Source organism: Vulpes lagopus, chromosome 11, assembly GCF_018345385.1.
Source record: "Vulpes lagopus strain Blue_001 chromosome 11, ASM1834538v1, whole genome shotgun sequence".
NCBI classification, from domain to species: Eukaryota; Metazoa; Chordata; class Mammalia; order Carnivora; family Canidae; genus Vulpes; species Vulpes lagopus.
Genome location: NC_054834.1, coordinates 86,709,585 through 86,727,855, shown reverse-complemented (window position 1 = coordinate 86,727,855; position 18,271 = coordinate 86,709,585). Strand labels below are relative to the sequence as shown.

The 18,271-nt window shown below is 36.1% G+C and overlaps 1 protein-coding gene across 6 annotated transcripts in view; it reads right to left on the bottom strand.

Moving 5' to 3' along the window:
- Nucleotides 1-18,271, bottom strand: part of SLC4A10 (solute carrier family 4 member 10) — a 295,705-nt gene that overhangs the window by 9,336 nt on the left and 268,098 nt on the right. For all 6 annotated transcript variants that reach the window (XM_041723548.1, XM_041723547.1, XM_041723549.1 and 3 more), the window contains 5 exons: nucleotides 16,589-16,840; nucleotides 15,273-15,341; nucleotides 9,919-10,092; nucleotides 9,003-9,125; nucleotides 843-910 (listed from right to left, as the gene is read on the bottom strand). In XM_041723548.1, the coding sequence (XP_041579482.1) occupies nucleotides 843-910; nucleotides 9,003-9,125; nucleotides 9,919-10,092; nucleotides 15,273-15,341; nucleotides 16,589-16,840 (686 nt within the window). The remainder of the gene's footprint in view (nucleotides 1-842; nucleotides 911-9,002; nucleotides 9,126-9,918; nucleotides 10,093-15,272; nucleotides 15,342-16,588; nucleotides 16,841-18,271) is intronic.

The window sequence follows — 18,271 nt, the reverse complement described above, 5'->3', positions numbered from 1 at the left end:
AATCAACAGGATTTTAAACCTCAAATATTGCTTAAAAAAAGATAAAATGACTTCCCATGCTTACATGGTAGATAATTATATTTTTAAACCCTAGGGAATGTGATTTTACAGCAGACCCTGAAGATCTAGAAGATTCCAATTTTTTTGTCAACACTATGATAAGAGAAAAGTATTCTCTCCTTTTTCCTGGCATGGCCTTAAACTACCATTAAGCACTTTGAGATCATATATATGTCTCATATGCATACATACAATTTTTGGCTAAACACTGTCTTTATTATAAAGACAAATAGGCCAAATAAAGTCTTTATTATAATGCTAGAGTTTGCATTCTTTTGCTATGTCTTTGTGCATAAAGAAGATTAGCATATTTTGGAGAGTTACACAAATATTTCCTAAAATGACTGGTACAACCAAGTCCTTCAACTCAGGAAATAGATCATCTCTCTGGAAGTGCCATGTTTTAAGAGTAACCTCTCGGAATTCAAATATTTAGTGACTACCTGGCTAATTTATCCTGGTATTGAATCTTGACCTGTCTTTTAATTGCTACTTTTAGAGGATATGAAAGAGAGCTAACATTATAAAATATGAGAAGAAAAGACTACAAGCATGTTTTTGGCCCCCCACCCCGCCTTCATTGTAAGCTATTTAGCCATACTCACACAGTTATCAGTCAAAACTTAGTACTAGGACAGGAAAATCTACTCCCCAATTTCAACTCTTTCTATTCTAATGCAGCTTCAACGAACCTTTGTAGGAATCCACGTAGTATGCAATTCTTAAGTATATAACAACACATTCCATGACTCAAAGCGAGTGCTTTGACATGTATATCTTACCTATAGTGCCCTTCCAATGGGAGCTGTACCGTGCCCTCATCTTCCATAGCTAGCATACTTTGTTCTTCCTAGAAAGACAAATGTAAAATATATAAAGTGAACCTGATGAGTCTCCATTTTACATTAAAGAAGAAACACAGATTAATGTTTCACTATCTCATTAACCTCAGGACCTTCCACTTTGTTTGCATTTATTAATGCTAGCACAGGTCCTTTCAATAAAGCACCAGCTACTAAGAACATAAGTAATTAATGAGAGTCTCATACCACAAAGTAATTTAAATGCTAACAACAATCTCCTTCATGTCACTCAATGTAAAACATGGTTAATTTCCAAGCAGATTTTTTTTTTTAAATCTAAATTTTAAAAGGAAAAATGTATGGGCGATGTAATTGTTTTCATTGCTATAAAGTTTAAATTACAATCCCAGAATGCTCTGTTAGAAGGGACTGAGGGATATATTTAGAGCAGTGGTTCTCAAAATTAACATCAGAATCACCTAGAGGGCTTTTAAAAAATACAGATTGCTAGGCCCCACTTCCAGAGTCTGTTTCCTAGGTCTGGCGTAGGGCCCAGGAATTTACATTTCTAGTAAGATTCCAGGTGATCCTGGTCTAAGGACTGCATTTTGAGAACTACTCTAGAGACTTTTTCTGAGACAGGAAAAGATACCTTCCTATATGGATCAAAACACAGGTGTGCTTTCCACTAGACACATTTTAGGCTTCTGTTTTATGCCTCAGATTTCTTCTTACAATAACAATATCCTACCCTTCCCTAAAGGGTAGATATACTTCATATATTCATTTCTTGATATGTAACACTTTAAATTCGTATCTTTAGGAGAAAGATAATCTTATCCTACCACACTGAAATGTCCTGGTTTAATTTTCAGTAATGTTATCAACCTTTTTCCAGGCACCAAAAAAATTTTAGTTATCTATAGGTTATATAGCTCCTATGGAATGCATTTATTTTCAAATGGGTCAATTAGCAATTCCCAAGTTCAGGAAACTATTTAAGACCATTTACGAATGTTAGAATCATTAGTTCTAACTCCAGAAATGGAATTTTATTTACTTTTTTTGTTTGAGTACAGTTGACACCCAACGCTACAGTAGTTTCAGGTGTACACATTCAACATCTCTATGTGTTATGCTATGCCCACAAGTGTAGCTACCATCTGTCACCATAGGACACTGTTACACTACCACTGACTATATTCCCTATGCTGTGCCCTTTAGTCCATGACTTACTCATTTCATAACCAGGAGCCTGTATCTCCCACTTCCTTTCACTGATTTTGCCCATCCCCCCACACCTCTTCCCTCTGGCAACCATGTTTGTTCTCTACATTTATTGCTCTGGTTCTGCTTTTTCTTTGTTTATTCATTTGTTTGGTTTTTTAGATTCCATGTATGAGTGAAATTATATGGCATCTGTCTTTCTTAGGCCAACATTTCACTTAGCATCCATGTTGTCACTAATGGCAAGATCTTATTCCTTTTTTATGGCTGCATGACAGCAGAAATGGAATTTTAAGTTAGAGATGAAGAGTTAGAGAAAAAAGAATGACCCTCGAGGCTCATCCCTCTTCAGTAGCTTATCAGTAGCTTGGCTGATCTGAATCAGCTTCTAGAAATACATGACCTTTGGCTGATGTGATGTCATTTCTGGCAGGCAAGGCCATTCCTACTATCATCCTCAGTATGCAGCCCTTGGCCTCAAATTGCATCCTGCCTCTGAAGAGTCCTTGCCATATTTCTTGTTAAAGAGACAGTGGTTTAAAAAAAAAAAAAAAAAGAGACAGTGGTTTCTTGAGCCTATTCAGCTAACCTATGAATATAAAATGTAATGTGGGGGCAGGTCTCATTTTCATTCTTGGAGTGCTCTCTGTGCTCATCCAACCTAGTGACCAAGGCAGGATCCCCTCTGCTGGGACCTTAACCATGATGCATCCAGATATCTAGGCCCAGTCTCTGCTGCGTAATAATGGAGAGGCCAGGGAACCACATGATTCCACTACTTCTCTGCTTTTAAGTTCCTGCCCTCCCCAATCATAAACCCTTTGTTACATTTATACTCCGTGGTACTAATGGCACATGTCTGTTCCTGCTTTACATTACAGAAATAAATCCCATTCTCTTTTTCTATTGTTCTTCAAGAATATTTTTATATCATCTGATATACTTTATTGTTTGTGTATGATTCCTATTTCTCTTGTCATTGGCAGTACTATTTATTAAAACTAATTCAAAACAAGTAGACAGTATCATTGGTTTGAAATTACACGTTAGCATTTGAGCAGAGCTAATGTGCAGCCTGGAAATAAGGCATGCCTTGCAAATGGGTTAGTCACTATATATGGAGCATAATACATATGTCATATTAACTCATATGCACAACATTGAGGCCATGGATTGAGCATATATATTCTTTCAGGTAAAAAAAAGTTTACTTTTTCTACAGAAAACATTACCTTAATACACAGAGGGACACAAGGAGAAAATTTTTAGTGATTCCCAAATGCTGTTTAAGTAAAACCAATATACATACAAAATGCAATTCTTTTCTCGGTTGTCCACTGGAAGGTAAGCTTGGTATGTAGTATGTTTTCTGACTAACTTGGAATAAGATGTCAAGAAGGCATTAGAAAGGTTTAATAAAGAGTAAAGTTAAAAGAGAGAAAGACAGAGAGACAGAGAGACAGAGAGAGAGACAACAGTGCCATCAGTACTTAGGTTACCTGGCTGCAGAAACCTAAGGCTGAAGATTCTATGTAACAGCAAAAAATTGGACCAAAGCTTTGGGAACAATTTTGTTTTTTCCTCAGATGATTTTCCACTTTTCTCTCAAATTGCTTTCAATAATTATTTTGCACTCTGTGGCTTGTTAGCATGTGTGGGCTTTATACTAGTCATAATTCTATCCAAACAAAAACTCATCACCTCTAAAGATAGCATTTCCAAGCCATGCTTATCTGAAGAGAAGGGTGGCATAGCAGCCGCTGCCTTCAGTGCCAGAAGGAAGCTGGGTGGGCCCCAGAGCTCAGGGATGGAGGGCCGGCTGCATCCCAGGCAGCACTGTGAGGAAGCCAAAAATCTGAGACTTTCTGGGGAGGAACAGTCAAATCAGGCATTGGCCGTCACGACAATGACAACCTAGTTTATCTCAATCATACAGGAAAAGAGAGTGAGAGCACAAAGCTAACTGGGTAGCCATCAGTTTATAAGTCAGAAGTACCTTAAAATGAGTTCCATTTAGCACTTCATTTACACAGGGGTCCATCAAAAATATGCCGAGTTCTACAACATGGTGAAGACGTTAAAGGATGATGATCAAAGTTTCCCCAAGAACATTTGAAGGATTTCACCAATTTGACTAGAGAACTATTCATGCTGTGATTCGAATGCCATCTTTTAATGAAAGCATTTTTCAGATACTACATAAGTGAAAGATGGTTAATGTTATACCCAGTGAAAGGTAGGAACACTTTGGCTTAAAAAAAATGTATCTAATCAATAGCACACAAACACTCACTTGAGCATGCATTATGTGCTAGGCATACAGTGAATAACCCAGGAGCTACTCATGAGTCCATTTATCAAATAGGTATTAAGCATAATTTACATGACAGTAGCCTGCTAGGTCCTGGTGATTTAACAATGAAAAGACATACACTGTACTCTCAGAGGATGAGAAGGATCACTGTACAAAATACAGGAAGAGAAGAAGCAGTATCTGAGCCAGTCTTATTTGATCAGTTTAGTAGAAGAAAGGAAAAAACTCTAGAAACAATGTAGGCCAAGAATAAAAAGCAGAAATAAATAAGATAATGAACACCTAGCCTGGCTAGAGCCAAAGGCTTGTGCTAAGTGAAAAATAAAATTGAAGTTAAATTGTAGTGTGTTTTGGGGTGCCTGGGTGGTTCAGTCAGTCAAGCGTCTGCCTTTCTGCTCAGGTCATGATCCCAGGATCCTGGGATTGGGCCTGCGGTGTGTTTTGATTAGTAGGGTGTATGGATCTGAATTATATTTTGTAATAGCATAAAAAATTATTCATATATCATGACAAATGCTCTACCTTTAGTGAAACAGGTAGCATCTGCTACTATATCCATTTCTCAGGTAAACTCTGTATCATTGTAGGAACCCTCAAATAGCTCTTAGTACAAAAGACAGCAGACAGCCAATGGTCACAGAGATGGTTAGAGTATTAGAGAAAATATTCAGCAATTTTAGAATTCATAGATCTTAAAAATGGAAGGGACTTTAGCAATCAAGTCTGACCCCTTGATTTTATCCAAGAGGAAAACTAAGTCTATGGAACATAAGAAGTATCAGACCACTTTCTTCTTTGATTACTAATAGAATAGATAATGCTGTAAACATTAAATACACACACACACACACACACACACACACAATATTCTGAAAGCCATAACATGTTATGTGTCTAAGAGGTACATATTAAAATTAAAATTTCCAATAGATAGAAGAACCAGTACATACAACTACTCACTTTAATTTTTTTTTTAATTTTTATTTATTTATGATAGTCACAGAGAGAGAGAGAGAGAGGCAGAGATACAGGCAGAGGGAGAAGCAGGCTCCATGCACCGGGAGCCTGACGTGGGATTCGATCCCGGGTCTCCAGGATCGCGCCCTGGGCCAAAGGCAGGCGCCAAACCGCTGCGCCACCCAGGGATCCCTAACTACTCACTTTAACAATGAAAAAGGGAAAATAGGAAAGAGGAGTTGTCTATTTAGAACTCATATAAATGATTGGATGCGACATATGTTTTTTCCAGAATATTTGATTCATTATCTCTAAGTGACTTAGCTAAATTATTATAAAATACAGAACTTTCGATAGAGTAACTTTGGATTTTGAAGATTATATCCTGGAGACATAGATACTGTGGTTTTAGAAAAGGCCTTCTTTCAAATTTTAGCATATATCAGAAGGGATTGGACGCCTCATTAACACAGATTCCTGGGCCTATCCATAGAGTTTTGATTCAATAGGTCTGGAATGCGGTCTAAGAATTTGCATTTCTAACAAGTTGCCAGGTGTTGGCTGAAACAGCAGAAGTCCTAGAACTATACTTTCAAAATCACTGCTTGATGAAGAATATGCTTGCCTCACTCTAAGATTCAATTAGAAATAACATTTGCCCATGTAATAATTAGGCCATGCTTCCCCAACCCACAATCAATTCTCATCTTTCTTAGCAGTAAGACCTACTCTGTAATTTGTTTAATTGCACTTGTTCTTAGTTTGCTTTTGCATCTTCTTGGCCTTGCTCATGATCCTTCTTCCTACAGATCACAAATCTCACTTGCCTCTTTTTGTTTTTTCCCATAGCATATATGTTAGAGTGAACCTCCCGTAAACCAAGAAGTGTCAATATGATCACTGCCCAGAGCTGATTTTCCAGGATTTATCTAACATTAACTGCCTTCTACCCTCACCCAGGAACAAACATTCTGCTGGGGCTTTCTGCTTTTAACAGCAGCCCTTTTGTCAAATGTGTACAATGTCCTGGAGAATATTTAAGTAGGAAGGAAAGCATGTTGGTACTCTGAGCACATTTGGACATCCAGAATTTGATTCTGCAGTCTTCCCTTTACACAGAGCAATGTGCAAAATGTCAGGGTTCCAATATTCATTTCTATCCTGATTATAATCCTTTCTTTCTAAAAACTGAAGCATATGCATATGCATATGCATGAAGTACATGAAAATTTGGAACAGAAGCTCTGCGACCTTGGACTGGCCTGTGTAGCTATTTATTCTGCTTAACTCATTATTGAATTTTAAGGTCAAACTAATGTTTTCTCAATGCCATAAGACCAGAAATGGGCTACTGATAAGAAAACCCTGGAGGATAAAGGTACAAGCTTGTAACTATCATCAAAAGGACAAGAGGTGAGCCTACTTTAAATTCGAGTCTCAGGGAGCTGAACATTTTCTGCTATTTACCATCTTTCCAGATCACAATCAAAGTTACTCAATTAATTTGAGCAATTGCAGAAATGCGGCATTTCTGGAGAACTTATCCATTTACCACCTGAATGCACAATTTCTCAGAAGACTAAGCCTTGGTATAAGATGCCACAGTAAGAAGATCACATCCATCAGGAGTCCATAGCCTCAAGAAAATGAAATACTGAGATCTGAGTGACCAAATAGAAAACTAAGCAGAATTTAAGTTCTAGTGCAATCCTTCTTAAATCTTCCCGTTCACTATACTGATCATACACTTTTAGTAACTAATTCCAAGTTAGAAAGTGAACATCTTTACACTTCCTTTTGTTTCGCCAGTTATCAGATGGAGAATTATCTCTCTTTGCACTGGTCAGGACTATATTTAAATATTCAATAACGAATTGGGTCTTTACTGTGTGATTGATTCCCTTGTTTCTTTCCATGCACTGAGATTCTCATGAACAGATCATCACACAAATCTATCTCAGACAGGAAATCAAAGCAGGAAAATAAAGCAAAATTACATTTATAAGATACTGCCTTAGTATACTTAATAGTATTCTTGTTCTCAGAAAGACTGAAGGGAAGCTCATGGTCAATGAGTTTTATATTCAAAATAATCTCTGGAACTTAGACTTTCTTGGGAATTGTCTTCAACCTGCATAATTTTAATTACGTCAAGTATGGATAATTTAAGCCTGCAGAATTTTTATATTCCAGTGTCCATCTTATTTCCATTCAATTTATACCAAATTCCGTCATATTGTTCTTGAACAGTATCTGAGGACAATAGCAAACCTTGACTAAAGCCCTAAAAAGAAATATCCTAGTTAAGGCATTATTTTTAAAAATCTCTCATACTTCAATAAGAATATGTCAAATAGAAAAACAAAGAAATAATGGTAATTTTATAATATGGTATTTTTAGCATTGTATTGATATTACTAGAACTATGTTTCTAAGCATTCCTTCTACATTATTTGGGAAAATTGAAATGATTGCGCAAAATTAAGATATATCATCATGTTCAATCTCTAAAGTGGGAATCCATTGTCAGTGATGGGATGCTATGGAAAAGTAAAGGAATGCCAGCCAGTCACATATTAGACAGTCATATTTGTAAAAACATCTGAGGAGAAATTTCATTAGACTCTGTGGCCTAATCTGGCTTCCCCTAATGACTGAGTAAAACCTAGGACCATTGAAATGTTTGCAAACAAATTCCCCAGAGGAGAGAGGACTATATACATGGTTTGAGAAACTATGCTGTAGACAGGAAACTGAGCACATGTACAGACCACCGTATAGCAGAAGGAAAAGTAGGAAGAATTCTCACTAAATATTTTCTTTCATCTTCACTTACATGGAAATATTGTTCTTCTGTTCTACAATCAATGGGCTCAATCATTCTGGTAAAGGGTATGTTGGTCTTTTTTTTTTTTTTTCATTTGTACTCTGAGTAGTTTTATAGGAAGCACTTTTAAAAAATATTATGGTTACTAGCCTTCAAAAGAGACCCAGACTTACACATGAGCTTTAAATATACCATAAAACTTCAATCATTTTAATGCATAAAACAAAATAGGATAATTCAGTAGCTCACGGAAGTAATTAAATCCCCACACATTCTCAAACCCCATTTACTCAATCTTAAATCACTTTGAAAGTAGATCAGATCAACATAAGCATTTCTTCTATTTCAAAAATAACTACTTTTATCTTTTGATTAGAATTAGAATCTTGCCATTAAAACTTTGTTTCTCTAGGAAAATACCAACAGGAATACTGTCTCTCATTCCTTCTCACATATTCAGTCAAAAAGCAACCACGGTGGGGCCATACTTTGGAAATACTTAAGAACCAGTAAGGTTCTGCCATTGACAAGGGAGAGAATAAAAAAGCAAAGCTCATGATTTGGATAATGAAGAACAAAGTGTTTGCATATTTCACAAGGGCTTGGTTTTCTCATACAAGATCTGTACTCTCTGTGTGTTCATGTTTCAACTCTGATTTTAAGCATTTATCTTCCAAACATTAAGAGGCCACCTGTGGTTGTTAGTAGCCACTAACTAAAGATAAACACAATGATTTGGTTTTGCAAAGAGCTGTTACTGTGCAAGTGTTCCATTTGCCTCTCTTTGTAAGACATTGATTTCGCTCTGACTTACTTCTTTTTCAGCATCTTCTAGTTTCTTTTTCTTACTCTCAGGCATTAAATCATCCAACCAGCTGAGTTCTCGTTTTGTAAACAAAAAGTCCATCAATTTTCTTACAAATACCAAGGCTAACACCTGAAGCAAATAATAAAATATTTTAAAACAGGGAAAAATAAAAATGGGAAAGGTAGCTTTGTTGTGTGGCTTGTTTTGTTTTGGTTTTGGTTTGGTGGAAATAAGTCATTTTCAGTTAAGACTGAGATTAAAGTGACATTTGAAGACATGTGTGTATAACAGACCTTGTAATTTTGCATCCTTCATTTCCTTTTCTTACCATGTCCCCAGAATAATAGCTTTGATTTTACCCAGTAAAGGAGTCACTTAAAGAAGCCATCTCAAAAAAAAAAAAAAAAGAAAGAAAGAAAGAAAAGAAAAACCTACAAAATATATTTGACTGTTTCTCAAATAGATGTAGTTAACAGTTTGCATCATTTTAAATGAACATTAAATCATTTGTATCTGTGCTGATAGTACTTTAAATTATTTATAGTCATTCAAATTTGTTACATTTTTGTATTTGAAATTTATCTGAAATATTTAATGAAATTTAATTTTTAAAAATCCCCTAGTTTTTCAGATTTGCTAGTATATCTTTAATGTTACATTTTGAAAGTTTTCATTTTTCCACCCAACTTCAATTCGTTCAAGCCACTATGAATTTTCAGAATGACAGAGTCAAAACTAACATGAACCACTGAAATTCACATACAATCTCAAATCCTATGTTAGCTTTAGTAGCTAAAGTTTACATCATTGTTTTCCATAATCGTTCAAAATGACTCTACTGTTCCAATTTCAGGTTTATGTGTTTCCAAAGAGAGCAGAAAAATCAGAGGAGGAGAAAAAAGTTGACTTAGAAGTTTCATACCATCATGGGAAAGACAATAGCAGCTCTTGAAACTTTTATTATCCACAAAAGGCCAAGGCAACTCATCTGAATAACTGTGAAGAGATGGACTTTTCGAAGTGGTACATGCCTTAGGTATATAAAATCTGGCTGATGTTTTGCAGGCATCCAGAAGAGCTTTATCCTATCAAAGAACTAAAAGATAAACAGACTAAGTTGCTTTTTACAGACAATAAAAGTAGGACAAGTAGATGTTTAATATGGTCCAAAGTATCATACATCTGGATCACACTTGACAGTTGGACATCAGGACAAGGAGATTGTTATGCTCTGTGTACACTCTCAAAAGCAGTTTCAGTTTCATAATATCCCACATTTATTAAATATGGAGACAGGCTATAACTTAGAAAAGTTTAAAAATATTAAAGCCAATGTTAAACATTGCTACCCGGGAGAATGTAGCCTTTGAGGGACAACACATAATCCTCATCCTCTTTCTCATTATCACATTACAAAGCTCTTCCTCTTATTTGCACACTGAGCACCATGGTCCATTCTCCATCCTCTTCTTTCCTGAAAGACCTCATCCACACCATGGCTTCAGCTTTCACAGGCTTGTTAGAGACTCCCAGACCTAGGTCTCTACTTCCCCCCTCTCTCTCTCTCCAGAGCTCTCCACCCACATCCTGCTGCTGAGTGGGATGTGTTGACTCTGCTGTTTTGGCCTCACCACAGTGACCCCCAACAAGGTTTTGAGTCCCTCTTTACAAACACAAACAGCTTGGCCACAAAGATTTAACCTAGATGAATTACTGTTTATCGGCAGTATTTTCCAGAGCTAATTTTGTTAATTTGATTTCTTGTTCAATTTCTTCTAGTGCGCTGTCAAACTAGTTACAATTTATAAAATAGCGTTTTATTAAAATTATTTTCATCTGGAACAGTTATTTCTGTTTAAATTTTACCACGAAGACAGTACAATTATTTTTGGACTATATAATGTTCCGCTTTTGATTTTGATTTTTATCTACCAAAGCAAATTTTCTCAATTCAAATTTTATAGATTAAATTCTCACAAGAAGCTTAAAGCTTCGATCACATTTCACTCACTAACACATTAGGCTGTATGTTACTTTTATGTAGACCATTTTGTTGAATTTTTATCAGGCCGATTTTTTATAGTTTCCAATGCTTCTGATAAAAAGTGATTATTTAGAAAATGATGGTTTCAATCACTGTCAGTTCTATTCCATACCTAGTCCTATATCTATTATGCATCTTCAAAAGAATGATATTTGATTTTATTTCTTGGCTAACTTATGAAAAAAAATTGTAAGAAATTCTCATCAAATATTCCAAAATTACTCTAATATGCTGAGGGGCAAATATCCATAGTGTTAAATGTTAGAGTTGAACATCCTTTTTTTAAACCAAAACTTGTCTGTGTGTGTGTTACGTGTGTGTAATAGGAATCTCAAACTCAGCATATCCATCTTTCCTTCTGTGTTCCTTGATTTATGATACAGCCTGCCTGACCTCCTTTCTTCCCTCAGTCATCTAAACCAGAATCATACGTAGCTTAGTTCATCCACTGTTCATGTATTTATTTATATTCATTAATGCCTTCCAAAATCATTTATCAAAAACCTTCTAGGCAAGTACCAAGTGCTGACTTTCTTTTTCTTGGTTCATCCTTCTCCATATTGTCTCCAAATATTTCATTAGGTCTTCTTATTCCTATCTCCTAAATATCTTTGTAAATTACATGTCATTAAACAAACAAAATTTGGTGATTGGTGGAGGTGGGAATAGGGGAGAAATAAAGTAAAATCCTCTGGCTTATAACTGAATGTTTCAGTTTCTATAGAACTCGTTTTTCCCAGCCACCATTTCTCCATTTGGGAAGCTGTTATTGCATAAGTGTACTTCAGTGTGTGGGTGCTTCAATTGTTATTGTCTAAATGGCACATTTGCTTTACTTTGGATTCCTGAAGTGTTGGAATGAATATAGATGTGGTTATATATCTGAGTACAGAAACAGCATTCATAAGAACACTGTGATCTGTTTTTTCTGCCATGTTGCACAGTGAGAAGCCTAGATAATATGTTTCATAATATTGCCAAACAGTCAGGTAGCATATAGGCTCCTTCAACATATAGGGCAACTAATTAACATGCCCCTTCGATTGTTGGCACTCAGCACATGCATATTACTACTCAAGTAATGATAATCAGGATATATATATCCTGAGTTTTACACTTAACTTTCACCTTTTCCTAATATCAATATTCCATTCCCCCACCCAGTTGGCCACAAAACCCCAAATAGAAATTTCAACTTCCTGAGTTTGGGGTTCACTTCAATTTAACCTTGTATCTCAGTGTGAGACCCAGCTTACCATTTCATTTGTGCTATTTAATACTCATTATACTTTTCTCATGGGACGTTAATAATGTTTTCCTCAATTTTCATTTGAGAGATTCACACCCCAAATAATTCCAAAACTTGACATTCTTGTTTAGTTCTAAGCCTCATGGGTATAAAATCATGTGAGTGGAATTAGGGGGAAAAATCTGTTGCAACCTATCAAAATGATTTTACTTTGTTTCTTAAACTTCTGCTGCTGTATTTATGTGAGCCTGGGGCCTAATAATAAATACTTTTCACTTACAGATGAAATTAGTACTCGTGGAACTTTTGCCAAAGGCAAAAAAAAAAACAGTAAAACAAATAAACAAAACCTCTTCAGTACTCTTCTCTATCTGCCTTACCAAACCAATTCTTTCAAAATACACTTTTCATACATTTTCATACTTTTCATGAAATTATAAATGAACAAATTACATCTAATTAGAGTAAAATTTAAATGCATAACACACTTCTCAACCATTTCCCTCTCCCAAGTAAATTTTACCCTGCATCAGAAGAGCAGTCACAGCATCTATTTTGGGTGTCCAATGAGCTTTCAATGACTTCATATTGAAATTTTGCTTCAGTTCTGACATCTAGTAGTTTCCTAAAGCTGAGGTGCTTTGTCTTCTCCCAAAGTGAGAAACTGCTTGCTTGTTCATTCCGGAAGAGAGTTCCCGTGCTACATGTCCTCCAGTGTCAAGAGTTTACCTAAGCTACCCCATGGTTTTGCTGCCTCGGCATTCATTTTGTTTGGCTAAGCAGCCTGTGGTCACCTGGATCAACACTAGCTCCTCATGTAGACACTTGTCCTAGATAATAGCCAGCAGGGTCACAAGTAAATACAAGTCCCTAAGACAACTCCCCCAAATGTCCTTACGATCAACAGTCTCCCCTAACTCCCAGGGCCTTCCCCTTCTGTGCTCCTTAGATAAGACCCTCATGGGGCTTACCAAATCCCTGCTCTTTTTATTTGAGTTGATAAATCAGCCATACACCAGGAACCCCAAAGCACTCCACCCACAAATCGTAATAAAGGCACATGGCCCAGGTCTTGATTCTTTCTGTCTGTGCTCTGCCTTGACTTCCGCATACGGCTCCTTAAGGTGTGCCAGGTACTTCCTCCAGGACTTGTGAGTAAAAAATTATCTATTTCAATTTCTCTTGTCATCTATCCTTGAACTACAACTTGCCATCCAGCACCCTGTGCCCCCACTTAACGTGTATTAATTTGACAAATTCCTAATAGCCAGGTGACTTTTCTTTCATGTCTCTGAATGGCAATGAGACTAGCTGTGCCATAGAAAAAGCAGTAATTTATGTTTTCCTTTTGGTCAACAAAAAGTAAACTCTACTTTACAATAAATAACCCTCAAAATTAGTCTCCTTTCAAGAAAGTGTAAATATTGTAGATCAATAATGTTCAGTTATAAGACAAGATATTTCAAAGGCAAATTTAAGTAGAAATCTGCCTTGGTCTTTATGTGGCTTTCTTCTCCGTGTCTCTGAGCTCATCTTGAGAGATCCATAACTAGTCCATCTTCAAGAGTCTATATTTCCAAATAGTGTCACATCCTGAGATTGCAGGTGGACAGGAGTTTGGGGGAAATACTATTCAAATCACTATAGTATCATGAGCATGAACAATTCACCAACAGCCTCTGCAAAGATTTAGAATACAATCGTGGTCATCTTAAAATACGTCCACAAATTCCTCAATACTGTTCTTTTCAAGAAATGAAGTCTAATTTCCCTCCATATGTGCAAGCTGGACATAATGATTCACCTCTAACAAATAGAAATAAATGGAAGTGATCATGTGTAACTTTGGAGACTAAGTCAAAAGGCACAGTGACTTCACCCTTACTCTCTCTCACATTGCTCACTCCGATGGAAGTTAGCTTCCAGGTCATGAGGGCACTAAAGTGTGGCAAAAAACTGAGGCATCCTTCCAATAGCCACAGAGGAACCGACGCCTTTTCCTACAACTGTGTGATAAGTCTTTTTGGACAAAGGTCCTCCAGTCCTCTTCAAGCCTTCAGCCCTTGTCCACATCCTGACAGCAACCACATGAGCCATCTTGAGCCAGAATCATCTAGCTAATCTGCTCTCAAATTCATGGTCCACACAGACTGTGAGATAATGAATGTTTGTTGTTTAAAGCCATTAAGTTCATTGTAATTTGTTATGAAATGGTATATAATTTCTTAATAGAAAATGAATACAACTATATTTATTTAACCAATACTTTCTTAAACAGATAATAAGTTTTCCTTTATATTTTGAAATTGCCTCACCCTATACCTTATTTTTAGTTTAATTTTGAAAAAGACTTCTATAAAGTTAATTGTATAATAATAGAAAAACAAACATAAAAGGAAAAAAATTACCCAGGATCTCACTACCCTAATACATTGTTTTTATTTCTCTACTTTCCTTCTTGGTCCATTCACATTCACAGCTTTAAAAACCTTTATGGTAGGTTCTGACTTTTCTGCTCTGCATTAAGCCATAAGCATTTTTACCATGTTTTATGGCCGTCATAATTACCAATCTTAAGTGACTGTAACATGGACCACTTAATTATTTTACTGCTGATGGATAATTGGGTTATTTCCAATATTTTGATAGTATGTGTTACAATGAACATCTTTGTACAGTTCTTCTTTTTGCTCCATATACATGACTACAGTATCAAAGATTAAAAGCATTTGGATATATTTTGAAATATACTGCTATTAACTGTTTTTTTAAGAGGGTTCTAAAGTCTAAACCTTATACAGTTTTAATATAACTTATGGTAAACAAAAGTACCTTAAAATTATGAACCAGTTGGAAGAAATTTAACTGTGGTCTGAAAGCTGCTCCTCAGATGATGTCTTTTCCTTAGCTATCACATGATTTAGCACCAATAGACTTAAGATAAGTCATCACAGATGTGCGTGGTTTACTGTAAGCAATTTACCTGAATTCCCTTTAGGGATGAAGCACCCATATAAAGAAACACTCCATATAGCACTGGCATGGGAATGAACTGTAAAAGGACAATTGGAGAAAAGATACAAGTTATTTTTAAATAACTCGTCATGTAATTTTTCACTTACCAAAGAGAAACCCAGAAAAATAAATATTTTAGAAGCAATATAGGGCAGAGCCAGAAGTCCTGGGTTCAAATCCCAGGTCTAGCACGTTTTAGCTGCATAACCTTAAGCTAATTACTTAAGCTCTCTGTGTCTTAGTTTCCCCATGTGTACCTAAAAAGGGATGGTAATAGTAAGGTTGTTACAAATATTTAATAAGTCAAAACCTATAAAGTACATATAAAATACATAATAAACAATAAACATCAGTTATTATTATGTACTTTAAGGAAATTTGAATTTTGTTTCACAATGGTAAGATATTTAGATTAAAGGTGAAGAATGGAACTAACAGCTAGATGTTCTGACAGTATGCCAGATATTTGCAAACATGTGGACTGCTCAGTTCTCCTCATTTTATTGGAAGAGTTCAGCATAATTGTAGCTATATAATTACTTATATAACATAGAAATTAATTATTGCAAATGTCCTTGCATAAATGATTAAATATAAGTAAGCTTGTATAAATGATTAAATCATTCCATTAGAACTTCCAAATTATAGGCAACTAAAATGAATTATAATTTAAAATACAAATGACATACCTTGGTAATATATGCCAAAATTCTATGACAAAATAATTACTCTTTAATGCTCTTCAACATGGATTCAATTATTTTAAATGCAAAGAAAATAAATATATACAATGGTGATGATGTCCATGCAGTACATGGAACATTTCATGGAACATGTACCATACAAAACTGCATATGTGGCCATGACCATTACTTGGCTCATCTGCGCACCTCTATCTTATCCTGGGTAATGTTAACTGCAAATTCATCGGACAAGAAAATAGAGACTTTATTTCACGTAGGCCTGCAGTGAATTCAGGTCACAAATCAGTTAGAAGTAATGAATCACTTTTCCCTATAACTTGGTAACTATTTCAAAATTATGGTAATAATTAATACATCAAATTTTACTTTCCCTGGCTAAATTTCTTCTGTATTTAAGGATTCCAAAATAGAGCCCATAACTTCCCCCGTTAAGTTTTATAAACATGGTAAAGAAATTCATCGCTTTTGTCACATGCCATAAAATATTTGCAAATTGATGGCTTAGATTCAAATGGAATTTCTTAAACAATAATAAATATATTGTGCCCTCTCTCAACTTCATAAAGGCAGCTTTCATTACCTTCAGAATACTGGTCATAAAGACTGACGAACCCATAAGAATAAAAATCATAAGCCCAGTAACCCTTTGCTCCCGAATGCCAAGAAACTTGGGCTGTTCTCCTGGAGCTGAACATTCTGATTCCAGTTTTAAGCTGTTGACATGAGTGATGGACAGGACAGTAGCAGCCACAAACCACGGCAGGCCCATGATGGAGCACACCCCAAGCATGACAGCCACCATCAATAGATCCAGATGGTACCCACAACCTTTCTGTTAAAAGAAAGAAAAGAGGATTCTCATAGGAACTGAATTTAGTATAGAGACAAATGACACCACCACCATGGAACAGTAAGAATAGAAAAGAGATACTATCTTGAGTCTTAGACAACTGATTCTAAAATGCAAAATAAATTAAAGATAAAAAAGTAACAGTCTGAAAATATATAGTCCACTTAAAGAAAAGTTGCAGATGTTCCTATTACAATTATGATTAAAGTGACTTCAACCTACTTTAATAGATTCAATGTATGTCTGGGCTAATATTACATTAGTTTCCATTCTATTTCTGTTGGATAATTAAAGTCATTATTAAATACAATCACTTCTCTTAGTTTCCTTAAATAGGCAAGGTAACTCACAATTCATATATCTACTCATTCATTATTAATTCATACAAAAAATCACCCAACACCATATACCAGGCATCAGGTAGAAAACAAAGAGAAAACAGAGTAAGGACTGTCTCCGCAACAGCATCAGATGGCCTGAATGTGAATAGAAACCACTTCCTGACAATATTTAAGAAGCCTTTCATATCAGATCTCCTAAAGAGAAAGTCTTCTTGAACACTGCATTTCCAATTGTCCTCTTTTGTCTCAATGGGTGGGTGTTTCAATGTCTTACTGGGAAAAATAGTATCATGGAATCTAAGCTTCTTTATACACACCTATTTTTATCTTAATCCAGCTCTTGCTGTCTATCTTGTTCTCATTTGTTTCAGTTTAACATTAGAAAAATTTGGCCTCTTCCTAAAATTAGATTTGTGTTTTCTCCCTCTCTGTGATCCTACTCCACTATCACTGACCTCCAGGTATTGCAAACTTCAGTGCTTTCTAGGACCAGGTAGGAAACATAATTGAGAAAAAACAGGGGGTGGGGGGGGTGGCACGGGGGAGGCCAGGGTGGGGAGGGTGTGTGTGGGGTGGAGATGTAGGAAAGTGAGATTGCTCTCTGCGAGCGGATGAGTAGCTGAGGGCTGCCAAGGAAAGACACTGAGGGGTGATTCCCTCTCCCTTTACCCCCCCATAGGGGATCGGCAGTGTAAAGCCTCAGAGGTAGCAATCGGCCTGGCCTATTTTATGTCCCAACTCTTAAGGACTAATTTTATGAAAGGCAGTGTAACACAGTGGTTAAGGGTTTAGGTTCTGGAGATAGGTGGCCTGGGATCAAATGCTGCCTCAACCAATGACCTTGGACAAATCATTTAACCTTTTGTGCCTCTGTTTCCCATCTGAAAAAGATGACAGTGATAACAGGGGGCACCTCATTGGGCTGTTGGGAGAATTAAATTATTTAATTTTGAAAATTATTCAGAACAGTGTCTGATATACGAAGCACTCAGTAAATGTTACAGACCATTAGACTCTGGCAATTGAACAGTAAATCCTTATTGATACTCATTTGTTTCAAGGCTCTTCAATA